This window comes from Leucoraja erinacea, chromosome 21 (genome assembly GCF_028641065.1).
Source record: "Leucoraja erinacea ecotype New England chromosome 21, Leri_hhj_1, whole genome shotgun sequence".
NCBI lineage: Eukaryota > Metazoa > Chordata > Chondrichthyes > Rajiformes > Rajidae > Leucoraja > Leucoraja erinaceus.
This window is the reverse complement of record NC_073397.1, coordinates 22,319,014-22,345,681: the sequence shown is the minus strand read 5'-3', so window position 1 is coordinate 22,345,681 and position 26,668 is coordinate 22,319,014. Positions and strand designations below refer to the sequence as shown.

General features: G+C 41.7%; 1 protein-coding gene across 1 annotated transcript in view; it reads left to right on the top strand.

The window, feature by feature from the left end:
* Positions 1 to 21,079, top strand: part of LOC129707397 (bactericidal permeability-increasing protein-like) — a 33,766-nt gene extending 12,687 nt beyond the window's left edge. The window contains exons 6-16 of the mRNA XM_055652400.1: positions 624 to 687; positions 3,337 to 3,397; positions 4,197 to 4,288; positions 5,745 to 5,921; positions 6,602 to 6,661; positions 8,240 to 8,407; positions 8,554 to 8,621; positions 11,731 to 11,773; positions 12,034 to 12,097; positions 15,258 to 15,334; positions 19,152 to 21,079. Coding sequence (XP_055508375.1) covers positions 624 to 687; positions 3,337 to 3,397; positions 4,197 to 4,288; positions 5,745 to 5,921; positions 6,602 to 6,661; positions 8,240 to 8,407; positions 8,554 to 8,621; positions 11,731 to 11,773; positions 12,034 to 12,097; positions 15,258 to 15,334; positions 19,152 to 19,193 — 916 coding nt within the window. The 3' untranslated portion in view covers positions 19,194 to 21,079. The remainder of the gene's footprint in view (positions 1 to 623; positions 688 to 3,336; positions 3,398 to 4,196; positions 4,289 to 5,744; positions 5,922 to 6,601; positions 6,662 to 8,239; positions 8,408 to 8,553; positions 8,622 to 11,730; positions 11,774 to 12,033; positions 12,098 to 15,257; positions 15,335 to 19,151) is intronic.
* Positions 21,080 to 26,668: the final 5,589 nt, after the last annotated feature.

The window sequence follows — 26,668 nt, the reverse complement described above, 5'->3', positions numbered from 1 at the left end:
GGTGGAATGACTGTTTAGCAGCCTCACAGTCTGTGGAAGGAAGCTGTTTAGCAGTCTGGTTGTCCGGGCTTTGATGCTACGGTATCTCTTTCCTGATGGCAGGAGATCTAGACGTGTGTGGAGTGGGTGCAATCTGTCCTTTGCAATGCTCAGTGCTTTTTTCAGGCAGCGGCTCTGAAACAGTTCTTGTACCGAGGGTAGCGAGACACCAATTATCCTCTCTGCTCCCCTCACTACCCTCTAACAATGGCTTCATTATTAAATTCTCATTGATGTTTCAAAATCCTTGAAAAGTCTCACTTCTTCCTATTTCTATAAATCCTCCAAATCAACAGGATCTCTGCATTGCTCTTTGCCAATCCTTGAATTTAGTAGTCATGTCTTTGCTTTACTCTGGAACTCACTAGCATATACTTCAACTGAAGTCAGTGAAAGTATCTGGGAACACTTTTGTCTACTGAAAAACTGGGCAATGAGTCTTACTTTGGGAGATAACAAACAATTTTACTGCAATCTAAAGACACATTTTAGCAATGGTACAATGCCAATCTTTCTGATAAATATACAATATTATAACCTGGACCATTTTACTCTTAGTAATAGCAGCATGTTTTCTTTTAAAGTTGGTTTTACAAGATGTTCCTTGGTAAAGTGAAAGATCTGATTCGACAAATTATTCCCAAGCAGGTAAGCTCAGAGATCCTTTGTTTTCTAATCGTACCAATCATATTTGAAGAAACAATTATAGTTATTTGTTACCAGCTGTTGTCATTGTTCATACACTGGTGTATGCAATAAGAAATGAATATAGGCAGGAGACACAAAAGACTGCAGATGCTGCAATCTGGAGCAAAATCTAGGATTGGGTGATGGTGGTATACAGAATGGTGGCTTTGTTACTAAGGGACAAGCTTGTGGTATACATGGCAATTACAAGGCCTTATTTGCTATCAACAATAACAATCATCTACAGTGTTTGCATGTAATTAGCCAATTGCTCTTATTCATCCAGTGCGGGCCAGAACATGCAGGATTGATAGGTTATCTTTCCTGATGGCCATTTGATGATGTTTTCCTTATTTAGTAATAAATTGCACGTTTCGCAGACAAATTTCTGGTGGCTAGGCTTCAATTTGCTGGGTTTAAATTGAGTAAAGTTAGATCCCAATCAGCTTAAGAAGTGCCAGAATTCCTTCTTATGCTTATAAACTGTCATTATCAAATTTGATTTTCTTTTCCATAATCATAAATGGTGAAGGAGATTAGAAGCCTTGTAAAATGGGCGATATATTTTCTCGGATTATGTTTGGCCTACACAAGTATTATTGATTAAGCCAAACATTCCATCTCCCCTGATTTAGCTCAGTTCCTAGTTTTGGATGTTAACAAGATCAAAGCTGTAAAATTCTAAAAAATTGTAAAGGTAAATTCAGGTAAATTGGAGACAATGTATATCATTGAAAAATGAATTATTTTTCATGAATAAGATATTTAATTTTGTACTTTAATTGAGTGCACAAATCATGAGGTTAGCAAGCAGACCTAACAGGTAGTTGAGAAGGCAAACAACATTTATTACAAAGGGATTGGTGTTCAAGATCAGGGAAGTTTTGTTGCAGTTGTGCTGACTGTTAGTAAGCCCACAGCTGGAATACTGTGCACGGTTCTGGCCCTCTTGCCTGAAAGGATAGAGGCCAAGGAGGCAGTTGAAGAGAGGTTTATCAGGCTAAATCCTGGGATGAGAGGCTTGTCCTATCAAGAAATACTAAATACTTTGGGTTTGGAGTTTTGAAAAATGAGGAGTGAAATTATCCAAACATATAAGATTCTTTGGGGACGTGAGGGGATAAATATTATTTCTACGGATGGGAGAATCATGGACAAGTGGACACAGCTACAAAATAATCTGTAAAACTCTGGGTCCATCTGCCCTGAGGGTGGTGGAGGCTTTAGATATATTTAAGTTGGAGATAAGTAAACATTTGAAAGATTGAGAAACTGAGAGGATCTGGCATAGTAGAGGAGTTGAAGCTAGCATAGATTATCCATGATCATATTAAGCAGTGAGGCAGGCTTGTGGGATCAAGTACCCGATGGCTCCCATTAATTTTGTTTTTGATTAATGATTTTCTTCCTAGACTAATCCAGAGGCTGTAGCAGAATCTACCAGAAAATGATTATGGACTATGTTTCTCTATATGACAGTAAAATGGGAGGAAGGAATTTTCGGGTCTCCTAGAATGAGTTACAAGTAGACAATAATGTTAGGAATGGAACATTATGTGGAGAACTATAAAATTACTCAGAGTAATCAAAAAATAGAAATGCAAATTTGCTTAAATCTGCAACTTCAAGGTTTCAGGGTGCTCTGATGTACAAATCGCACAATGTTTATCATTAAAACCTTATTTTAACATTTTACAACCTTATAAAACTGTAAGGTTATAATAAAAAATGTTGCATTGTGTTTATGTGGAATCTTGGCAATTATTGTGAACCTGAAGACTTGTTTGGAACATGAAGCTGATGGAAAAACAGCAGAAACACAGACAATGCTCTCCTCCCCCTAAGTTGTATACTTAGACTATGAACGCTGAATGAGTATTTGAATATTCAGATATCAGTCAATAGCCAAGTGTGACGGCACAGTTAAAGCCCTGTCCCACGGTACGAGTTCATTCCAAGAGCTCTCCCGAGTTTAAAAAAAATCAAACTCGTGGTAAACACGGAGAATGAACGTAGCGGATACGTCGGAGCTCGGGGACGTCTCTTAGCGGCTCGTAATGCTAACGGCAGGTACTCGGGAAGACTCGCTAACGGTAGGTAAGCACAGGAAGACTTGTGAAGCTTTTTCAACATGTTGGAAAATGTCCACGAGAGCCCCGAGTACTGACGAGTGGCCATTAACGTAAATCTCCGAGTTCGAATCAGGGGCAAACTCGGGAGAGCTCTTGGAATGAACTTGTACCATGGGACGGGGCTTTTACGCAGTGGTAGAGGTGCTGCCCGTACGGAGTTTGTACATTCTCCTTGAGACCATGTGGGTTTCATCCGGGTGATCCAGTTTCTTTCCACATTCCAAAGACATGCTTGTTTGTAGGTTAATTGGCTTCTGTAAATTGTCCCTGGTGTGTCGGAGAGAACTAGTTTACGGGTGATCATTTGTTAGTGTGGGCCGATGGGCTATGCTCAGTTTCAAAAACTAAAACTAAGTTCAACACACATACTTAACTGATTCAATAATGCGTCTGAAAAAGTAAAATGTGCTTTTGTTGTTTAGTTTTCAATGTACTTTTCTTGTTAACATTTTAATTATTTGTTATATTTATCATACAGCTATGTTCTGAATTTAGAAATAGAGTTGGAAAGCTTGAAGATGTCATCCAGACTCTGAGAGGTAAGTATTCGTTAGCGTAAATCGTCAGCAGGAATTATTTACTCGTGGCGTTTGTGTCTTCTGTGGACGTTACTGTTTCTTTCTTCCCATCTCCCCCCATGTCTGCCTTCCGCAAAGACCGCTCCCTCCGCAACTCCCTTGTCAATTCTTCCCTTCCCTCCCGTACCACCCCCTCCCCGGGCACTTTCCGTTGCAACTGCAAGAAATGCAACACCTGTCCCTTTACCTCCCCCCTCGACTCCATTCAAGGACCCAAGCAGTCGTTCCAGGTGCGACAGAGGTTTACCTGTATCTCCTCCAACCTCATCTATTGCATCCGCTGCTCTAGATGTCAGCTGATCTACATCGGTGAGACTAAGCGGAGGTTGGGCGATCGTTTCGCCGTACACCTCCGCTCGGTCCGCAAGAACCTACCTGACCTCCCGGTGGCTCAGCACTTCAACTCCCCCTCCCATTCCCCGTTCGACCTCTCTGTCCTGGGTCTCCTCCATGGCCAGAGTGAGCAACACCAGAAATTGGAGGAACAGCACCTCGTATTCCGCTTGGGGAGTCTGCATCCTGCGGGCATGAACATTGAATTCTCCCAATTTTGTTAGCCCTTGCTGTCTCCTCCCATCCCTCAGCCCTCGGGCTCCTCCTCCTCCTTTTTCCTTCCTTCTCCCCGCCACCCCCTATCAGTCTGAAGAAGGGTTTTGGCCCGAAACGTTGCCTATTTCCTTCGCTCCATAGATGCTGCTGCACCCGCTGAGTTTCTCCAGCATTTTTGTGTACCTTACTGTTTCTATTGTTTTGTTCACAGTTTCATGGCAATTGGACAAATATGTAGAATTTGATTATTCTTTGGTTGGAGAACCAGAGATCACAACTGATTTCATTGATTTCCCCATAAAGGTACCGTTGTCATATATTGATAAGTGATTTATTTTTCTGGGGAGTATTGTTCTGGTTTTCCAGGCTTGTATTTCAAAACCCAATTAAGTTTATTTTGATTAGTATTTAATCTGCCTTTTTTCAGCAGAGATATTTGCTCATCTAAAATAGCCATTAATGAGTTGAGTTTGTGGGCTCAACCTGGGTAACAATAGATCATTAAAATGAGAGAATAATTACTGGCATGAGGACCTCACATGAAAGGGCTGAGAAATAGTAAGTGGCAGTTGGCAGCTCTTGGCTTTACAGAGTGTATCATCCACAACCAAAACTGCAGAAACACAAATCGAGTGTTAACCATAGGCTTAGAATGGATCTGGCATGAAGAATATGTGTTGTATGAAATTAGCCCCTAGGATACTAACATAAATGTCTCTTGCTAAGGACTCCAGGTAAGCAATGGAGTCTCGTTCCTGAAGATCATCAATATTTTTTCGTTGGAAAAAAATTAATTCTTTTGGGGGAAAGAAAGAGAAATGTTCTATCACCTCCAAGCACTAATTTTCTACAGGAATTGAAGGCATTGGTAGACAAACATCATGTAATCATTGTAGCACAGACACTCTGTAATAAATGAGGTGTCCACCTGCTAAGGCAAGGTCATTTATGATGTGCACCAGTAGGCACTGTCTCAGCATAATGCTGAATAGATCCACAGCAATTTGAAATTAATCGAGCTCTTCCACAAACTTGAACATTGTTGTATTACCATTTCACTGGAAAAATCCTTGTCAAGAAAATACATATATTATGTCTCTATAATTACCAATTGCTTGGTGAAGAAAAATGGTAGCGTACCAGATGAGGGTGGGGCACATGGGATAGAAAGAGGGGATGAGAAAATACCTGGTAGGGTAGGTTGGATGGGTAGGGATAATTGAACCAAGGAGTTGTGGAAGGATCAACACATTAGTCGAGGTAGTAGAGAATGTGAGGAGGGTGATGGGTTGGACAAAGTGAAATCTTACCTCTGGTAAAATAATATCAGATAAGTGCAGTTAAAAACAGATTAAGTTTCTTTATCTCTGTAATGTGTTGCCAAGGTTGTATAGTATGGAATGTTGGATTGTATGTTTTACTGGGAAGTACTCAGCAGGTCAGACCGTACAAATTGTAATAACAAAAGTAGATTGGAATTGAACATGCATTGAATAGTTAATACACCTCGATCTCTAGTGATTAAAGATAAATTTGAAGGTATTCTGCCAATTGCATTGAGCAATATGGAAACAGTTTGTGTTCCCTTGTAATATATTTTATATGTACGATTGCAATTGCCACCATACCACAGTCCCAGAGGACTCAGTTAGTTGATAGTTGCTATTTTACCCACTTTATTCTTTCTTCCGCACTTCTTTATTGAATCTATATTAATTCCATTTAATAGTGACTAATAACTTTTTCAAATCTCGTTTAGGGAGAATTATATGATGTTCAACATCACACGGAGGCTCCGTTTACTGCGCAATTGTTTAATCTCTCAAACATCACAAATCAAATGTTAGTCGTTGGACTGTCTGAATACTCTGTTAACACTGGAGGCTTTGCATACTTTGTTGCTGGAGCATTGCAATTCAATATCACAAATGACATGGTAAGTGAATCATGTCTCCAAATTAGACTTACGGGAAGAAAAAACACTCTGGGTAGCCACTCACAAACACGAAAAACAAGTTGAAATGTTAATCCATGAATCATCTTTGGCATGTGTTCCGTTATTCAAATGACTTTTGTTAATTCTTCTCAAAATAGTTAGAAATAACTTATTGCTAATCTATCAACAGCCCTAATTATTGTCCAGTCCATAATCCCTGCATTATTTATGAAGAAAAACATAGATGATGTTTTAGTGTAGATTAGTTTATTATTATTGTCATGCCGCAGGTCAGGCAGCATCTATGGAGGGAATGGACAGATGACATTCAGTTCCAAGACCTTTTTTTCAGACTGATGGAGTAGGTGAGAAATTGCTGGAACGGGGTACTGATTGGGGATGATCAGCCATGATCACATTGAATGGCGGTGCTGGCTCGAAGGGCCAAATGTACCATCAAACCAAAGTGCCAGGATCATCTTAATGTTACATGTCCTCAGTTAGTTACAACCACAATATCACTTAGCTTAAAAAGGAATGTTCTATCTATTTTAATAATTGATTAAAAATTCGCTGTTGAAAAAACTGATTAAGTATCATTACAAAAATGAATACCTTAAGAATGCTCAGTCAGGTTTGATAACTTCATGTGGAGATAACATTTTTCCATCTCATTTCAGATTCCAAAAGATATACCATTTCAGTTGAACACATCCAGTTTGAATTTTCTGTTACCTGAGGTATTAAATATCAATTTATGTGACCGGTTATGTGAATGATTTAACTTTACGTCTATTCAAATACATCATACTGTAACCCATTTTTCTGGATGTAAGAATCCCATTTAAACTATTAGAGTGCAAATTACATTATTTAAGCAGTTTCTATATTTAGCACTTTTTTCCACTTTTACTTTGCCCCTCACCTTTCAATGATAAATTAACAAAGAGAATTAAAAAATACTAACATTGATGATTCTCTTGCCATCCTTTTGCAATGGTTAAAATGTGCTTTCTTCTTAAGTCGGTAACATTGGCGTTGCATCGATCCCTGTAAAATTATGAAATATTTTAAGTTACTCCCAATTTGAAATAGTAACTTTGACAAAAGTCAACATTAGTCAAGTTGTAACATTTCAGAAATTTATTGCTCAAAATATTATTGTAAATTAACATTAAAATCTAGTTGTGTGGGAAGGAGCTGCAGATACTGCTTTAGACCGAAGATAGACACAAAAAGCTGGAGTAACTCAGCGGGACAGGCAGCATCTCTGGAGAGAAGAAATGGGCGACGTTTCGAGTCAAGACCCTTCTTTGATTAATCCAGTTAATTACGCGCCAGAAATTGTTGTGATAGATTGGCCAGTGGGTCGCACTTATGCCCATGATTTATAATGTTACAGGTTCAATCCCATTCAAAATTGGAGCATAGACATTTTTTAGAGATGCTGCATCATTGGAAATACAATTGTTTGGATGAGACAATTAGATTTCCTTGTGAGCTGAGGACAAATAACAATCTCTAGTCAAAGAGAGGAGAGACCTCCCTTATGACCTGGTCAACTATCCTCCCTCAGATAATACTGCCAATGATAGATTAACATTTCTTCCTTTCAATGTGAGTTTATGTGGACTTTTTTGAGTCAATTTTCATTTCTGGAACTATATTATGCTCAAATGGTGTCAGTGGCCATTTTAGGACTGATGGTCATTTTAACTTTGAACTAATTGGTTCTTGCACGGGTCACAATCTCTCCACACAGTAAATTCGTATTTTGGTCTCAGCTGTGCTAGGAGTCAAATCCTTGACAATTATGATTTACTCTCTATTTGCACTTCAAAGGCAGCCAGGCCAGCCTGAATTGGAAAATGTTAATTGACTAAGCTACATTAGGGTGGTCACTTGATGCTTCATACTCTTGGCTAAAAACAGTAAACCAATTCATTAAAACTGTGGCCGCTTCTTTGACAGAACGTGCCATTATATGTGGTGTATTGACATGCTCTATTGATTGGTCATCTAAAAGTTAAAGTCAATTCTACTGTTAAAACAAATTGAATGCTCTAATCATGCAATGATGTTCTGATTCTAATTACAGAATTAGAGTCAGACCATTATTAAAAATACATATCAGATTCATAAATATTCATTAAGAAAAATAAATATACACTTTATAAATTGGAACTGGTTTGAAATTTCAAAAGGGAAATGAACTGACGTGCTTTTAGTCAAACTTTGGGGATAATGAGTGAATGGGTTTAATAATAATTCTAATGTCTCCTGACAGTCCATTATAAAATGTCCTTGACTCCATCCAGGTTGCAAAGGAGTACCCCAACTTACTGATGAAAGTTGTGATGAGTGCTACAAAACAACCAATTGTGAAGCTTGTTCCAGGAAAATTCTCTTCTGATGTATTTACTGCAGCCGAAGTATTTGTAATCTTGCCGAACAATTCCTTAGCAGAGCTATTCCTTTTGGGTATTGTAAGTGCCTTTCTTACTAGATCTTTACATTCAATATACCAGTGTTCATTTAAAATGAAGAAAAAGGCTGGGGTAATAACATTATTTTTCCTGTAAGTAAGAATCATGTTCTGGTATTATTTTAATAAAATTTATGTCAACCGCAGACAGCCAGTGTGAGTGGGCAGGTGTACACTTCATATGGAAAACTACATGGATCAGTATCTCTCAGCAGGTAAGAAGTCAAGCGGAAAAACATATTTTCTTTATCTGTCAACAGATCCTAGCTTTATTATTTTAGATATTCAAGTTGACACCAAATTCAAGCCACAAAATATGTGTAATTGTAGACAAACAACAATAAAGGTAAAAATTTGTTCTGCTTTTTTTTTGCCTCAGTGGTGAGGCATGTTTCAGACAACTTCAAGCATCTATTTGTTTTCAAAAGGTTCAGTTCCAATTATCCCAATGAACTGAATGAAAGATATGATAAATTTTCTGGAGGAGATCAAATTGTTTATTCCCTGACATTTGTTCAATCAATTAGAATAGATACTCCCTTAAAATGTCTTATGTGGATTAAATAATGCCTTTAAATAACCATGTAGTATCTCAACGGTTGTTTGTAATATATATATTGTCAATTCCTCCTTCCTGAATAAAGTGGTGATGAATTGTGGTCTTGAACTGTTGTCGACCACATGAAAAAGTTACTGCCATAAATCTATGAGATGGGTATATCTAGGATTCTGAGTAAGGGTCAATGTTGCTGCAATGATCTCTATCTATCTATCTATTCTATCTCTATCTTTCTCTACACATAACTAAAACTCTGATCTTGTTATCTTCCAGTTTGGCAGTCTTTCTATTTGCACAAAATCTGTTCGCGAAAGTGCTGCGATTTTTCGCCAGTGCACTCTCTGTTCTCCTGCACTGCGATTCCAACAAGTTATGTTCCGATCAGTTGAAAGTCGTAAAAGAGGTTTAAAAAATCATAAAAAAACGTTGTGCGCAGATTGATCTCTTCTTCTGCCAGTCGGCGCCGCGTGGATTAGTTTCTTCCCCTGTCACTCTCCGGAATGGTCCGCCCCATTCCTGCCCCATCGCGTCTTTACTGGAGTGAGAGTGGCTGGCGGAGGTTTCCAACCGGACTTTTGGAGGGATCGGAAGCAGCCCAGCCCCGCCCCAAGCACCAGCCCCGCCCCAAACAGCAAGCCCACACCCCACCACAGCCCCCTGCCCCCACACAAGCCCCCTGCCCCCACAACCACCCCCTGCCTCCACACACCCCTCACCCCGCACACACCCCTCCCCCCTATAACCCCTCTGCCCGCACACCCCCCCCCCCCCCCCCCCCTACACACAATCCCCCCCGTCCACACCACATCCTCCCCCACACCACCTCCCACACCGCCTTCTGGCACATCCCTCCTCCCATCCCTCCCACACCACTCGCGCCCACAAACACACCTCCCCCCACCCCATGGAGATGGAGATATCAAGCAGCTTTGTGTTACTTATTGTGATTTTAACCAGTCCTGCTTTTCTTTGCGTTGTGTGATTCCAACACAATGTAGAACATGTTTGGTGTAGAAACAGGACTTAATCTTGGATTTTGCAGTGCCTCTCTCATTGATCATCAAACCATTTGCTGCAAGCCTAATATGTTAATAATGAGTGCTAGTCTATTTTCATAACCTGTGTGCCCCTATCATTTTGATATTGGGTATGAAGGTATAGTCCAATCTTTGAGGTCATACGTATAATTTGCAACAGACAAGACCATTGGCATAAAATATTCAGACATTTTATTACATATTATAATTTGTGTGTAACATGTTGGAATAATATATATTAAAAAAGTTATGCTTTTCCTAAATAACAGAATGCTTCTTGGACCTCTGGATGTATGACTTGTTCATGCACAAGGATATCCCAGCATAAAGCTACAACATCCCTCCTACTCCCCAGATTATATCCATCCTGACTCTCCTGCAGCATGTGACCTACTTGAGTTCCTCTGCGCAAGGCACAATGAAGGAAAAGAGGTGCAAAAGAATGCAAGGACTGTTCAATTGTACATGATGTTTTCCAGGGGCGGAAAACCCGGGGGGGCCAGAAGGGACACGTCCCCCCCATGTTTTGAGAGGTGGGGGACATCCCCCCCCCCCCAAGTTTTTGTGATCCCAATTTTAAAATCTCCGCTTTTAGTGCTGGATTGAGCCTCCGAAGCCTCGCGCGTGCGTGTGTGTGAGTGTGCGCATGCGCGCGTGGCCGCCAAAAAATAGTGTCCCACGTCCCCTCCATGTTTTGATAGCGAGTTCCGCTCTTGATGTTTTCGACTGCATGGCTATGGATGCATGCAAAGCAAAGCATGCATTGTGTCCACTTCCTTTTCCGCTACTCAATTCTGCATCGCGTGTCTATTTAATGAGCAGTTTCTATTCGTTTTTTTAGCTTAGAGATACAGCATGGAAACAGGTCCTTTAGCCCACGGAGACCACGTTGAGCAGTAATCTCCACACAGAATTAAGGGACAGAAGTTTAGGGGTAATATGAGGGGGAACTTCTTTACGCAGAGAGTGGTGGTGGTGTGGAATGAGCTCCCAGTGGAAGTGGTGGAGGCAGGTTCATTGGTATCATTTAAAAATAAATTGGATAGGCATATGGATGAGAAGGGAATGGAGGGTTATGGTACGAGTGCAGGCAGGTGGGACTAAGGGGAAAAAAAAATTGTTCGGCATGGACTTGTAGGGCCGAGATGGCCTGTTTCCGTGCTGTAATTGTTATATGGTTATTAACACTATCCTACACAAGCTAGGGGCAATTTACACTTATACCAAGCCAATTAATCTACAAACTTGTATGTCTTTGGAGTGTGGGAGGAAGCCGAACATCTCGGAGAAAACCCATGCGTTCACTGGGAGAGCGTACAAACTCTGTACAGACAGTACACGTAGGTGGGATCAAACCCGGGTCTCGGGTGCTGTAAAGCAACAGCTCTACCTATGCGCCACCCACTGCGCCCACTCTTCTGACAACTTTAAAAAAAAGAATTCTGGGTATTACCCTTCAATTCTTGAAGAGTTAAGTTTACCAAGATCTATGATTTTGGCTTCTTTTACAACTTAATAGAGTATTGATAAGTTCCTCCCTGGAGGAGACATTAGGCATTCATGTTCAAAAATAGTGTTTGCCTAAACAAATGCGCAACATTTTATTCTGCAAGCTATTAAAGTTACATTATAATTTTCTAAAGAAATTTTTGTTTGCAATAGTTTAACATTTTGCAATTTATTTGTGTCAAATTGAATTCTTAAATATCTTTCTAACTTTGAAATTAGTGTGGACTTGGTATTGGAAGAGTCTAAAGTGGGAACCATTCCAGTAAGTGTGCATAGTCACTTTAAAAGTGATATGGTTAATTACTGCTTATTAACTTTACATATTAATATATAATTGCTGACTATATATTTTTTAATCACTTCTGTGAGTAAACCATGTGACTATTTATTTTAGTCTTACAACTTAGTCTTAAAGTAACAATATAAAGCTTAAAGATAAAAATGTTACATTAATTTTTGGAAAATATAAAGCTTAAAGATTTAAAAAATGTGACATTAATTTTTATTATAATTTGCTCCCAGGTAAACCAAATGGAAACAGTTTTGAAATTGGGGCTACAGAAGATTGTGATTCCGAAAATAAATGGTATGCCTGCCTAAAATTGCAAATCCTCCAGTTCAGTTGTTCTTTGGACCAATGTAACTGTTGACTGGATAGAAATAATCACTTCAGACAGGAAATTCTGACATATAGGAGTGGAGTTGTGACTTCACAGTGTGCCTATCTTGTTCAATTAACAGGCTTCTCTCCCTGAGATCAGTCTGATTAACAGACTAGGATTTTAGTTGGCATAGAGCACTGAATGACAGGCCACAACCATTGGTAATGACACTGCAACTGACAGTGACATCTCGTGGATATGTGCCTGGTTTTCAAACCCCGGTGATGTGTTCAATGCTGATGGGGACTGATCCTTGCTTCTTACTGGAGAGCTTTTTAATTCTGCATTTTGCTTTCAATTCTCCATGTTTTTATTTCTACTGAGATTAATTTAATTCCTCACGTCTTCCAAACCCAATGCTGTGGATGCCTTTACGTCCTGTGCTATCATGAACTAATTTTTCCAAATCCAAGCTTTCTGCAGTTGCGGGTGTGCTGAATCCCAAACAATTGTCAACTACTCTCCATCTACTACTTTGAATTTGTACTTCCTAACTGCATTCTAAACCTTATACGAAATTTGTTGACTGACTCACCTGGTTTTATCTTGGCAATGGAACTCATAAATGTGGCCCCGTCATTTGAATTCAGCTCAATATGTATGTTGGATCATCTGGTCTCTGACTCACGGAGTGTCCAGCTCTTGAAATTATTTGATCCTTCTTCTGTCCAGAAAAATATATCACTGACCTTCACTTCATCAATCATGCCTTTCAGAAAGCTTTTGAATTTTCATTTACAGATTAATTTTTTTAATTTATCGAATCTTCCCAGCTCCCTGTCCATTATGGACTGGATCTACCCAGTCATTACACTCTTCTCTCATGCAGTTACCAGAGGGCATTGTTGAACATTTTTGTGGTGTGAAACCAAGTGTTCACATCAATCATGTGGTATGGAATGTTACTTGCTAGGCTGCTCAGTTTCAGTTAAGTTTATTGTCACGTGTACCGAGGAACAGTGAAAAGCTTTTGTTGTGTGCTAACCAGTCAGCGAAAAGACAATACATGATTACAATCAAGCCATCTACAGTGTATAGATACGTGATAAGGGATTGTGCAGGAAAGAACTGCAGATGCTGGCTTAAATCAAAGGTAGACATAAAATGTTGGAGTAACTCAGCGGAACAGGTAGCATCTTTGGAGAGAAGGAATGGGTGACGTTTTGGGTTGAGACCCTTCTTCAGACTGATGCTGGGAGTGTGCGGGACGGAGATAGAATGTAGTCGGAGACAGTAAGACTGGTGGGAGAAGGAGGAGGGGATGGAGAGAGAGGGAAAGCAAGAGCTATTTGAAGTTAGAGAAGCCAATGTTCATACCACTGGGATGTAAGCTACCCAAGTGAAATACGAGGTGTTTCTACAATTTGTGCTGGGCCTAACTCTGACACTGGAGGAGGCCTAGGACAGAAAGGTCAGATTGGGAATTGGAGGGGGAGTTAAAGTGCTGAGCAACCAGGAGATCAGGTTGGTTAAAGTGGACTCAGCGGAGGTGTTCAGCGTAATGATCGCTGAGCTTGTGCTTGATTTCGCCGATGTGCAGGAGTTCACACCTGGAACAGTGGATACGGTAGATGAGGTTGGAGGAGGTGCTAGTGAACTTCTGCCTCACCTGAAAAGAATGTTGGGATCCTTGGATGGAGTTGAGGGGGGGAGGTAAAGGGACAGGTGTTGCATCTCCTGCGGTTGCCGGGGAAAGTACCTAGGGAGGGGGTGTTTTAGATGAGAAGGGACAAGTTAACTAGGGATTTACAGAGGGAACGGTGTCTGCAGAAAGCAGAAAGGGGTGGAGATGGGAAGATGTGGCCCACACTGGGATCCCGTTGGAGGTATCAAAAATGTTGGAGGATTATATGCTATATACGACCGCTGATGGGGTGGAAGGTGAGGACAATGGGGACTCTGTCCTTGTTATGAATGGGGGGGGGGGGGGGGGGGGGGGGGGGAGCTGAGCTGTGAGATATCGAGGAAACCCTGGTGAGAGCCTCATCTATAATAAAAGAGAGGAACCCCCGTTTCCTAAAGAATGAGAACATCTCTGATGACCTGGTATGGATAACCTCATCCTGGGCGCAGATGCGGCGTAGGCAGAGGATTTGGGGGTAGGGGATAGAGTCTTTACAGGAAGCAGGGTGGGAAGCAGTGTAGTCTAGATAACTATGGGAGTCGGTGGGTTTGTCGTAGATGTCAGTCAATAATCTGTCTCCTGTGATGGAGATGGTGAGATCTAGAAGTGGTAGGGAGATGTCGGAGATGGTCCAAGTGAATTTGAGTGCAGGATGGAAATTGGTCATGAAGTTGATGAAGTCAATGAGTTCTGCATGGGTGCAGGAGGTAGCACTGATGCAGTTGTCAATGTAACGGAGGTAGAGTTCGGGGATAGGTCCAGTGTACGCCTGGAACAGTCATTGTTCGACGTACCCTACAATGAGGCAGGCCCATGATAAGGGAATAACGTTTAGTGGAAGATAAAGCCAGTAAAGTCTGATCAAGAATTGTCCGAAGTTGGTGGAGGTAGATAGTTGTTCAGGACTGCTCTCTAGTTGTGGTAGGATGATTCAGTTTCCTGATAGCAGCTGGGAAAAACCTGTCCCTGAATCTGGAGGTGTGCGTTTTCACACTTCTGTACCTTAACGCTCTATACTATTATGCTCCCACATGATTTCTTGTTTATTCCCAAAGCTTTGACAATTTCATTAGACTTTGAGTTATCTTTGTCAGTTACAGTGTCATATTTACAAATGCTAGACCTTGTTCTGTGAGGGAGAATTGCTGTTTATTACATGGATTATACTTATGTAATATGGTAAAATAACATAAATGGTATTCTTGCAGATATAACAATATAGATCCCTATCATTTATCAATAATATAACATGATGTCGTGGTACTCGTCATTGTTTACTGGTGGTCAGATTACTTTACATTATAACCATGTTGCTGGTAACAAGTTTTTCGAGAGACTAATTGTTTAACTTCCTCTAATATATATGTATCTTTTTTAATATGAAAACCAGAATCTGGTTGTATAAGATATAACTTTCCTCTTGTACTTAATGTTTTCTAAATGTTTAAATGTTTTCAAAGCAAAACTGAAGAAGGGACTCCCAATACCAAAAATAGACAAGATAGCATTGATTAATCCAATCATTGAAATTGACCAGGTAAGGGTTTCAGTTGATCAAAAAGGAGATGTGAATAGTTCCAGTTCTCATTTACTCAAACTAACAACTTATTTGTAATCCAGTAAATGTGCATCTACAGCATGCTTAAGTATGGTTAATATTTATTTTTATTAAATGGTATTGGAGTTAATAACATTTTTAATGTTAAGCATGATGGAGACCAGGGTAAAAGATTGGATCAAATCTGATTTGGGAATCAAAACAAAATGTAACAGTATTACAATAATGTTGAACAATAATCAAAATAGATTTGAGTATCGTCTTGGAAATGGATATTGTGCTGGAAAGAAGATGTTTAGTGGAGGAGGACATGTGAAAGCTGAACATAAGGAAAGATATTCTCACCAAGCACATTGAGAGCATGATGGAAAATACAATCATGAGAAAAGTCCCAAGAGAGCAATTAAGAAGCCAAACATGCAACTGTGAAATTAAACCGAAAAGAAAAAAGTGAACTGCTCCACAATCACAGGAAAGGCAGGAAAGAAACAGACCATTGAGGAATCAACAGGATAAAATCAGAGGCAGCACATGTCTGAGCTATAGCGAGGGATTGGGCATGCTTGGACTTTAGTCCTTGCAGGGCAGGGGGGTGAATAGTGATCTTTAGAGGCACACAGGAACATGAAGAGAATAGATAGGATGAATGCACAGAGTCTTACATGCAGAGTAGGGAAATCAAAAACCAAGAGACATAAGTTTCAGGTGAGAGGGGAAAGATTTAATAGGAACATAAGGAGCAACTTTTTCACACAGAGCATTAGGTGTATGGAATGATCTGCCAGGGGAGGTAGTTGAGGCAAGTACTCTAATACAATTTAAAAGACATTTGGACATGTACATGGATAGGAAATGTTTAGAGGGATATGGGCCAATCACAGACAGGCGGTTGTATATCTGGGGCATTATGTTCAGCATGGGCAAGATGGGCTGAAGGTCCTGTTTCTGTGCTGCATGACTACGATTCTGACAGTAATAGCTCCCGATTACCCATTTATTCCACTTTCTGTCTTATGGCCAGCTAGCTAATTCTACTTGTTCTAATTGTGGTTCTTTAGTGTATTAATCAATGAAATGTGAAATCTACGAGAAATATTACACCCACTATATTCTTCTAGTGGTTGCTCTTTGAAATTACTTCAAAAAGGTTGATCAAGAAAAGTCTTTACCATTTAAATTCAGATTGGTTACTCATTCTTGCTTTTCTATTTCCTTTTTTACTGATCTTTACTGATCACGAATGGTATGAGTAGCCTCAAGCCGCTAAGTTATGGGCTGATCAAAGATGCAGTTCGCAATCTATTTGGAAAAGGAACAGCAATCAATGAAGGGAATTCCACTGATTAATTTTCCATGATGCTTACCTTTGGATACAATGTAAGGGTGGGAGATGCTGTGCATGGACACCAATGTGAGAGTCAAGACACTTTAACTCTCATCTCATTTCTGAAAGCTTATGCAGTGCACTTCTGCATTGACTATAAAAGAACAGTGGTGGCTGTGGATTTCTCTTAAGAGCTCCAAGGGTGGCACAAAGGCGCAGGAGTAGAATTGCCTTAGTGCTAGAGACCCGGGTTCAATCCTAACTTAGGGAGCTGTCTATATGGAGTTTGTACATTCTCCCTGTGACTGCTTGGGTTTTCTCTGGCTGCTCAGGTTTCCTCCCACACTCCAAATACATACAGGTTTGTAGGTTAATTGGCTTCTGTAAAAAAAAAAAAAGTAAATTGTCCCCAGAGTCATAGTCATAGAGTGATACAGTGTGGAAACGGGCCCTTCGGCCCAACTTGCCAACACCGGTCAACTATGTCCCAGCTTCACAGGTCCCACTAGCCTGTGCTTTGTCCATATCCCTCCAAACCTGTCCTATCCATGTACCTGTCTAACTGTTTCATAAACGATGGCAGCTTGTTCCATACACCCACCACCCTTTGTGTGAGAAAGTTACCCCTCAGATTCCAATTAAATCTTTTCCCCTTCACCTTGAACCTATGTCCTCTGGTCCTCGATCCCCCTACTCTGGGCAAGAGACTGTGCATCTATCCGATCTATTCCTCTCATGATTTTGTACACCTCTATATAAGATCTCCCCTCATCCTCCTGCACTCCATGGAATAGAGATCCAGCATACTCAACCTCTCCCTAGAGCTCGCACCCTCTGGTCCTGGCAACATCCTCGTAAATCTTTTCTGAAACCTTTCAAGCTTGACTATGTCCTATAACATGGAGCCCAGAATGAACACAATATTCTAAATGCGGTATCACCAACGTCTTATACAACTGCAACATGACCTCCCAAGTTCTATATTCAATACACTTTGACTGATGGCCAAAGTGCTAAAAGCCATTTTGACCGCCTTATCTACTATACCTGTGACTCGACCTTCAAGGAATCATGCACCTGTACTCCTAGATCCCTCTGCTCTACAACACTACCCATTAACTGTATAGGTCCTGCCCTTGTTTGGCATCCCAAAATGCAACACCTCACACCTCCTCTGTATTAAATTCCATCAACCATTCCTCCGCCCACCTGGCCAATCAAGCCACTTCCTGCTGCAATCATTCACCACCATCTTCACTATCTGTAAAACCACTAACTTTTGTATCATCAGCAAACTTGCCAATCTTGCCCTGTATGTTCTCATTCAAATCAATGATGCAGATGACAAACAATAATGGGCCCAGCACCGAACCGTGAGGCACACCACTAGTCACAAGCATTCAGTCTGAGAAGCAACCTTCCACCATTACCCTCTGTTTCCTTCCACAGAGCTAATCCATTCAGCTGTCTGTTCTAACCTTCCAGAACAGCCTACCATGTGAAACCTTGTCGAACGCCTTACTGAACTCCATTTACACAACATATGCAGCTCTGCCTTCATCAACCTTTTTTGACTCGTCTTCAAAAAAATCAATCAGAGTTGTGAGACACGACCTCCCACGTCCAAAACCATGCTGACTATCCCTAATCAGCCCTTGCCCATCCAATTGTCTGTATATCCTATCCCTCAGAATACTCTCCAGGAACTTATCAACTACAGATGTTAAGCGCACCGGCCTATAGTTCCCAGCATTTTCCCTGCCGCCCTTCTTGAAAAGAGGTACAACATTTGCCACCCTCCAGTGTGTTGGATAGTGCTAGTGTATGGGGTGATCGCTGGTCGGTGTGGATTCAGTGGCCCAAAAGGCCTGTTTCCATGCTGTATCTCTAAAGTAAACCAAAATAAAACTACAATTCCTGCTGGCAGAATAATTCTGGTGGGTTTCCAACCCCAAGCTTCCCTCCTACGTACACATTTGGAAAATGTGACCATTACATCAGTTCAAAGGGAAATATTGCAATTAAAGAGTAGATTTTGTGATTTTCAGGTTACTATAAAGGTTTGTTTTTGGACCAATAGTATAATCTTTACTTTTATATGGGATGATTTAATACTTCATGGGCTGAAGTGTTTGCACTCACACCTGTGACATACTGAACACTGTTTCCATTGGTACCCTGACTCAGAAAAGGAGCCTACTATGACAGAGTAGCTAGAATTTCCATTGTGGAGCTTGAACAAGTTTGGAAGGTGGATTGTGTTAGACTTAAAGCAACTCAGAATATTGGATAAAATATTGACAAAGACCAGGCAACAGTCTGCATTTAGTTTTTGAAAAATGTGAAGGGTAATTTGAAAGCAAAAAATATATTGTGATACAACAGCTCAAATTGCATTCAGCATGTTACAATGTGAGTTTAAAAATATATGAAGTCAACTCTGACATAATAATTCATCTGTTTATCTTACAGGGTTCAATACTCTTCGCAACTGATATACAGTATGGAAATTGAAAGCTAATTTACCGCCATATTACATACCAAACTGCTAAAATTGACTAAATTAATCCAGTTACCCAGATAACACTTACTTATTTCTTAATCCTTCCTTTAAATGGCAATATAAACCAACATAATTTAACTGTAAAACAAAGCCTAAAGATGTGTTGTCCGACAAATGCTTAGAAGTTAATCGTACCAACTTTCTACGTCAGTACATGTGAAAATGAACGGATGCGGCAAGTTGCTGGTGTACGAGATTCAATCTCAGAGTTAAAGACTGAAGAATAATGGTGTAGTGACAAATGGGTTAGTTAGGGAAATATTTCTCTGTTCATATATGCATGTGCTTTTGCTTCATGTCAGTGTAAAATCTAGCCTGCTTCTGAATATTATTATAACCATCTACCTTGACATTCAATGGCATTATCATCATCATGTTTGCCACTGTCAACATCATTTGGATCATTCACATTAGTATCTTGCCTGCAAGTGCAGGTCATCCTCTAGCGAACACCTCCTGGCATCCCAAAGCCTGTTTGTCAGGAGTGAGACTAGCTACTCTTCACTTGCCTAGACGTCCAGGACAACAGAGCCTATTGAATGGGAATTCCATCTGCCATCTGTACATGATGACTGCAGTACCCACCTTTTAACAAAATAACAACAAATATATTGCAGTTACTCACCTCAACTACTTTATTAGCATTTCCCAAATCCATGATGTACAAAGACAGCAGATACTTGCAAGATCTCCTCCAAATCACACACTATCCTGATTTAGAAATATGTTGCCAGTCCTTCATCATCACTGGGTCTAGATTTTGGATCTCCTTGTAGCACATTTGGCAAATCTACACCAAAAGGACAAACACAGTTTAAGGCAGCAGCGCAGAATTACCTTCTGAAGGGAATTTAGGAATGGTGAAGAAATGCCAGTGACTCTCGGATCTGAAAATAAATGAATAAATAAAGTGGCAAAGTGATGCAGCAAGCAGAATTGCAGCATCAAATGACTTGCACGAGTCCTGATCTCTGGTGCTGTCTGTTTGGAGAGCATATGTTCTCCCTGTTTCCATGTGGATTTCCTCCAGATGTTAGTTTCCTCCCAATTCCCAGAGACAGGAATGGGACAGCATGGTGGCACAGTGGCAGATTTGCTGCCTTACAATGGCAGAGACCCAGGTTCATTCCTGATGACGGGTGCTGTCTGTGCGGAGTTTGTGCATTCTCCCTGTGACCTGTATGTGTTGTCTCTGGGTGCTCCGATTTTCTCCCACACTACAAAAACATACAGGTTTGTAGGTAGACAAAAGTGCTGGAGAAACTCAGCGGGTGAGGCAGCATCTATGGAGCGAAGGAAATAGGCAACGTTTCGGGCCAAAACCCTTCTTCAGACTGATGTGTGTGGGAGGGGGGGGGGGAGGAAGAGGAGAAGCCAGAGGGCTGAGGGAGAGCTGAGAAGGGGAGGAGACAGCAAGGGCTACCGGAAATTGGAGAAGTCAATGTTTAAACCGCTGGGGTGCAGACTACCCAATCGGAATATGAGGTGCTGCTCCTCCAATTTCCAGCGGTGCTCACTCAGGCCATGGAGGAGGCCCAGGACATAATAGTTGGATTTGGAATGGGAGGGGGAGTTGAAGTGCTGAGCCACAGGGAGATCAGGTTGGTTAATGCAGACTGAGCTGAGGTGTTCGGCGAAACGATCGCCAAGCCTACGCTTGGTCTCACCAATGTAGATCAGCTGACATCTAGAGCAGCGGATGCAATAGATGAGGTTGGAGGAGGTGCAGGTGAACCTCTGTCGCACCTGGAATGACTGCTTGGGTCCTTGAATGGAGTCGAAGGGGAAGGTAAAGCGACAAGTGTAGCATCTCCTGCAATTGCAAGGGAAAGTGCCCAGGGAGGGGATGGTGCAGGTGGGAAGGGAAGAATTGACCAGGGAGTTACGGAAGGAGAGGGCTTTGCGGAAAGCAGACGGGGGGGGGGGGGGGGGGGGGGGGGGGGGGGGGGGGGGGGGGGGATGGGGAAGATGGAAGTGGTGGGGTCACGTTGGAGGTGGCGAAAAATGACAGAGGACTATTTGTTGTATATGACGGCAAGTGGGGTGGAAGGTGAGGACTAGGGGGACTGCCCTTGTTCCGAGTGGGGGGATGGTGAGAGAGAGCAGTGTTGCCGGATATTAAAGAGACCCTGGTGAGAGCCTCATTATAGTAGGGGAGGGGAACCCTCGTTCCATGAAGAATGAGGACATTTCCAATGCCCTGGTGTGGAACACCTTATCCTGGGAGCAGATGTGGCGTAGACGGAGGAATTGGGAGTAGGGGATGGAGTCCTTACAGGAAGCAGGGTGGGAAGAAGTGTAGTCTAGATAGCCATGGGAGTCAGTGGGTTTATAGTGGATGTCGGTCAGAAGTTTATCACCTGCAATGGAGATAGTGAGGGCGAGAAATGGTAGGGAAGTGTCGGAAATGGGCCAGGTGTATTTGAGTGCCAGATGGAAGTTAGTGGTGAAGTTGATGAAGTCAGTGAGTTGAGTGTGGGCTCAGGAGGTGGCACCAATGCAATTGTCGATGTAGCAGATGTAGAGGTCGGGGATGGGGCCCTGTTACGTCTCGAACAAGGATTGTTCGATGTACCCTACAAAGAGGCGGCCATGCGCGTGCCCATAGCTATGCCTTGTATTTGGAGGAAATGGGAAGAGTCAAATGAAAAGTTATTTAGAGTAATGACCAGCTCCGCTAGGCGGAGGAGAGTATCTGTAGACGGGGATTGGTTGGTTCTCAGGTTGAACTGGCTTGGTAAAGATAGTGTGTTTAAGATAGTGTTTAGTGCCATTGGGCCAAAGGGCCTCTTTCCACCCTGTATCTCTAATCTAAACTTAACTTGAGATCTGGGGGGTTAATTTTGCCCTGTAAGTTACTCCCAGTGTGTAAGTGTGTGAGATAACATTTACGAGGATTGGGTTAGTATAAGTGGGTGCGTGATGTTCAGTGCAGACTCGATGGGCTGAATGGCCGTTTCGGTGTTGATTAAAGAAGACACCGGAAAGCAAGGACAGAATCTTATCTCGGCAAAACATCAAATCTTTAAGATACAATTGGGAAAAGTGCCCATACTTTAGATTTCTCACTCATTGATCTTTCAATATGTAAAGAGGAAGAATTGAATGCAATAGAAGTTATAATATGAGCATCTATAGAAAATCAAGTACTGTGAAGACTTTTATTGACAGATCCTTTTACTTACCATATAGATCTGACGTGATTATGGTTTCCATTTTTTACTGAAATGCTACAATATCAAAGTGACAGACACAAGCAACTTCAGATGCTGGAATCTGGGGGAAAAAATGCTGATGAAACCCAGCAGGCCAGGCAGTATCTATGGAGACAAAGGGACATTTGATATCTTGGGTAAAGGCCTGCATTAGGATTCTTGATCTGCGTGCGTGAAGAGGGTGAGCTTGGATTGAGTGAAAGGGATAGAGAAGTCAAGACGGTAGATATCCTATCAGCAGTTGAAAATAAATTTGTCGGGAAAAGGTAAAAGGCGAGAAGGGAATGTCAGAGAGGAATAGGGGTGTTGGAGATTGGAGAGGGGGTCATCAGTGGGGGACAAATACTCCTTGCCAAAGAAGGAGCCATAGGCAGAGGAAGAAGACCTTGATGTTATGACGGGCTCAGAAATTGATAAAATGCAGAAGCAGGGTTACAAAGTTAAGACCGCTGCTGAGAAGGCCTCAGTATTTCTTATAAACACAATGATTACAGCATTAAATAAAGAAACGTTAAGCACTGCTTGCTTAGTGATTGGCTTGACCCAGGCATTTATTTTACTACATTTCACCTTCAACTTCTTGTATCCAATCATTCAACCTTAGTAAGTTTTGGATGCCGTAAAACCTATTGGAAGGATTTTTGGTATTACTATATTACGCATTATTTCATCAAAACGCTTACCTTTAACCTCCCTTTCTTCATCATTCAATTCTCCACTCTATTCACTGTATGTGAAACCTGGTCTCAGCTGTTCAAGTCATGGTCCAGTGCATAAACCTTTGGAAATCTTAACAACATTTACAATGTGTTCTATGGTATTGGGGTAAAGCTGAGGTGTTGGACAAATCTAATTTTTGGTTGTTTGTGATTAATTAGTTATTTTGGATTTGTAAATATTTTTTCAATGTAGTAAGCGATATTAAACAAATGTATTAATGAATAAAATTAATGAGAATATACCATTTTCTCTATTTTTATTTTTATACAGATGATAATGAAATGGAATTTTATTTCTATCTATTGTTTATTCATTGCCTCTAATTTATTCGTTGCTCCACTAGGGGCGCTGCATTGAAGGCGCCTCTGCCTACAGTCTGTCCATTCTTTCCCCTCTTTTTTAAATTTTAGTTTGTCTAAGCAGTTTGTTTTGGGGATTCTTTAGTTTATCTATGTGGGGAGGGGTGAGGGGGAAACCGTTTCCCAGTCGCTTCCTAGCGAGGATGCGGCTATTTCAAGTTGCGTTCTCGCCCCCCCCCTCCCCTCTTCGTGGCCTACCACTGGATCGGAGCGGACTTTCCTACCAGTGACCAGGGACCGGACCAGAGCTTCGGCGGCGCGGCGCTGGATTCACCACGGAGAGGGCGATACCTACCTGGATTGCCGTTTGAAGCTCCGGAGTGTTGGGCCCGCTGCTCCAACATCGCGGGGCTGTGGTTCACGGAGCTCCCAGCATGGGCAGCACTGACCAACATCGTGGAGTCCTGGGGCCCTTTGCCGAGGGCTGCCAGCGTTGAATCTCCGCTGGGGACGGCCTGGGGACATCGGGAGCAGCGGTCTCTGGTGGGAAGCAGCCGTTTTGGATTCCAAGCCGCATAGGTTGGCCTCCCGTTCCGACGATGGAGTACCAACATCCCGGCGAGCGGGCCTGAGCGGCGGGCCGCCCATAGCGGTGACTGCAGAGGGCTCCGGAGGCCCCGACCACGGGTGAACATCGAGGAAGATGACTGACTTTGGTGCCTTCCGTCACAGTGCAAAACTTTCGATTCTGCTGTGTGGGGATGTTTTATGTTGACTCTATCATGTGGTGTTTTCTTTATTTTATTGTATGGCTGTATTTCACATTTCACTGTACATGCGACAAATAAATGTATCTTGTATCTTGTAATGACCACATAAATTATTAATAGAAAGATTAAACGAGAACTTACCGTTTGAAGTTTGATCTTTATTTTAAGGTTGGGAGTGGAGTCCATGTATGCCCTCACTTCAACTTCTCATAAAATAAAGATCAAATTTCAAACGGTAAGTTCTTGTTTAATATTTCTATTATATTTCAAAGTCACGTGAGCGACTACGTGAAGCTTTCAAAGCTCTGTGGTTTCATGCAGTAATCCAATCTGTGTGTGAAACGCTTAAACAGATAAACCATCAATGGTAGAAAAACATAGGTTATTAATACCATGATGCTAACTTGCATACATGGCCATTGTTCATAACCGGACCATAGTCCCAATTGACTGAGTTAGACAATAACTCATGCAACATTGTGCAGGATTCTATCTGTAAATATCCAGACCTATTCAACCAAATTTTAAAATGTATTAACGCACTATGTAAGCCTCTTGCTGTATGATGAAAGGGAACTATCCATTATATTGGCTGCTAATGAGCCATCAGCAATATCTTGAGACTATTGAATAACAATAAAGAAACGATTTTTCATCTCATAGGTACTAGCAAGCTCAGTGCACTTGTATACCTAATGACACCCCCAATATCTGCTCTGGTGGGTATGCCGTCAACTTCAAATGTACGCAATCATGTCCCTTTTGCTTATGAGATAATTCCCATAACAAGCTACCCTAATGCCAGTTATGACACCATCTCCAACACTCCCTTCATCGGAGTAGGAGGAATATTGCAACCCTGACTCGAACTACCTGTGGAGCATATTTTGTGCCACCATCGTATGTTTCAATTGAGACAAACGGCCAATCACATCTGCCATAGATGTGGGGGCAGAATCCTCTTGTCCCGAATCGTTAGACAGGACTTGTCTCACAGACTAGGCTGTGGCTTTGCCCCGTCTCGGAGTTGCCAAGCTGCTCCCTCTAGGAGCCGAAGAGGAACTAGCTGTGCAGATCGGCGCTGCCAGCGACTCTGAAGGGCCGAATGGCCTACTCCTGCACCTATTGTCTACTTATTGACCAAGTTTGCCATTTCCTTATTTTTATTTGCTTTATCAAATACTACACTGCATATCTTTAAGTTGAGAGGGGGAATGTTCAAAGGAGATGGCAGGGGTGATTTTTTTACACAGAGAATGGTAAATGTCTGAAACATGCTGTCAGGGAATGTTGTGGAACCAGACATGATGGTGACAACTTAAGAAGCTTTTAGTCATGCACATGAACATGCAGGGAATAAAGGGATATTTACCCCAGGCTCTATTTCTCTCTCTGCAGATGCTGTCTGACCTGCTGAGTGTTTCTACCATTTTCTGTTTTGATTATGGCATGGTGACTGTGGCACAGGGGTAGGGTTACTGCCTTACAGTGCTGGAGACTCGGGTTCAACCCCGACTACGGGTGCTCTCTGTACGGAGTTTGTACGTTCTCCCTGTGACCGTGTGGGTTTTCTCAGAGATCTGTGGTTTCCTCCTACACTCCAAAGACGTACAAGTATGTAGGTTAATTGGCTTGGTGTATGTATAAATTGTCCCTCGTATGTGTAGGATAGTGTTAATGTGCAGGGATTGCTTGTCGGTGTGGACTCGGTGAGCCGAAAGGCCTGTTGTCCATGCTGTATCTCTAAATTAAACTAAAAACTAAACTACATAATGAGGTAGTGTATGTGGTTTTAGATACTCACTTTCACTCACACACAGGAGAATCCTATCTTTCAACAATAAATGCACCTCACTCTCAACTATCTTCTGATTTCCCCACACATCTCCAAAATAGTCAATTGGCTGCTGCAAATTACCGCTCATAAGTGGTTGAAAGAAGCAAAAGAAATTGTGGAAGGCAATATAAGGAAGATTAAATTGTAGGGACAGAAGGTACTGCTGGGAACTGGTGTGGGCTTGATGGGCTGAATGGCCTCTTTCTGAACAGTGATAAACAAGTAAGTAGCAGCGAACAATATATGTATATACTTCAAATGAGGTTCCTCGCATTCTACTCCATCTAACACTATTAGTAAATTATTTCATTCCTTCACACTTCTGCCCCTATGGAATTTCCCCTGAAATGCATCTCATCTACAGGTATTTGCCTGAACGATCTCTGGTTGTAGTGAGTTCCACATGCTCATCAGTCATCTGTAGGTTCAAGGTCCAAGAGACCATGATCCACAATAGGTGTTCACCTTAAAGGAACAACATTAATCATATCTCTAATGGGGGTGGGGGTGGGTTATCCATACTGGCTTTTATGAAAACAAATTAACAAAAACAAACTTGAGTTATGCAATACAACTGGAGCAAAT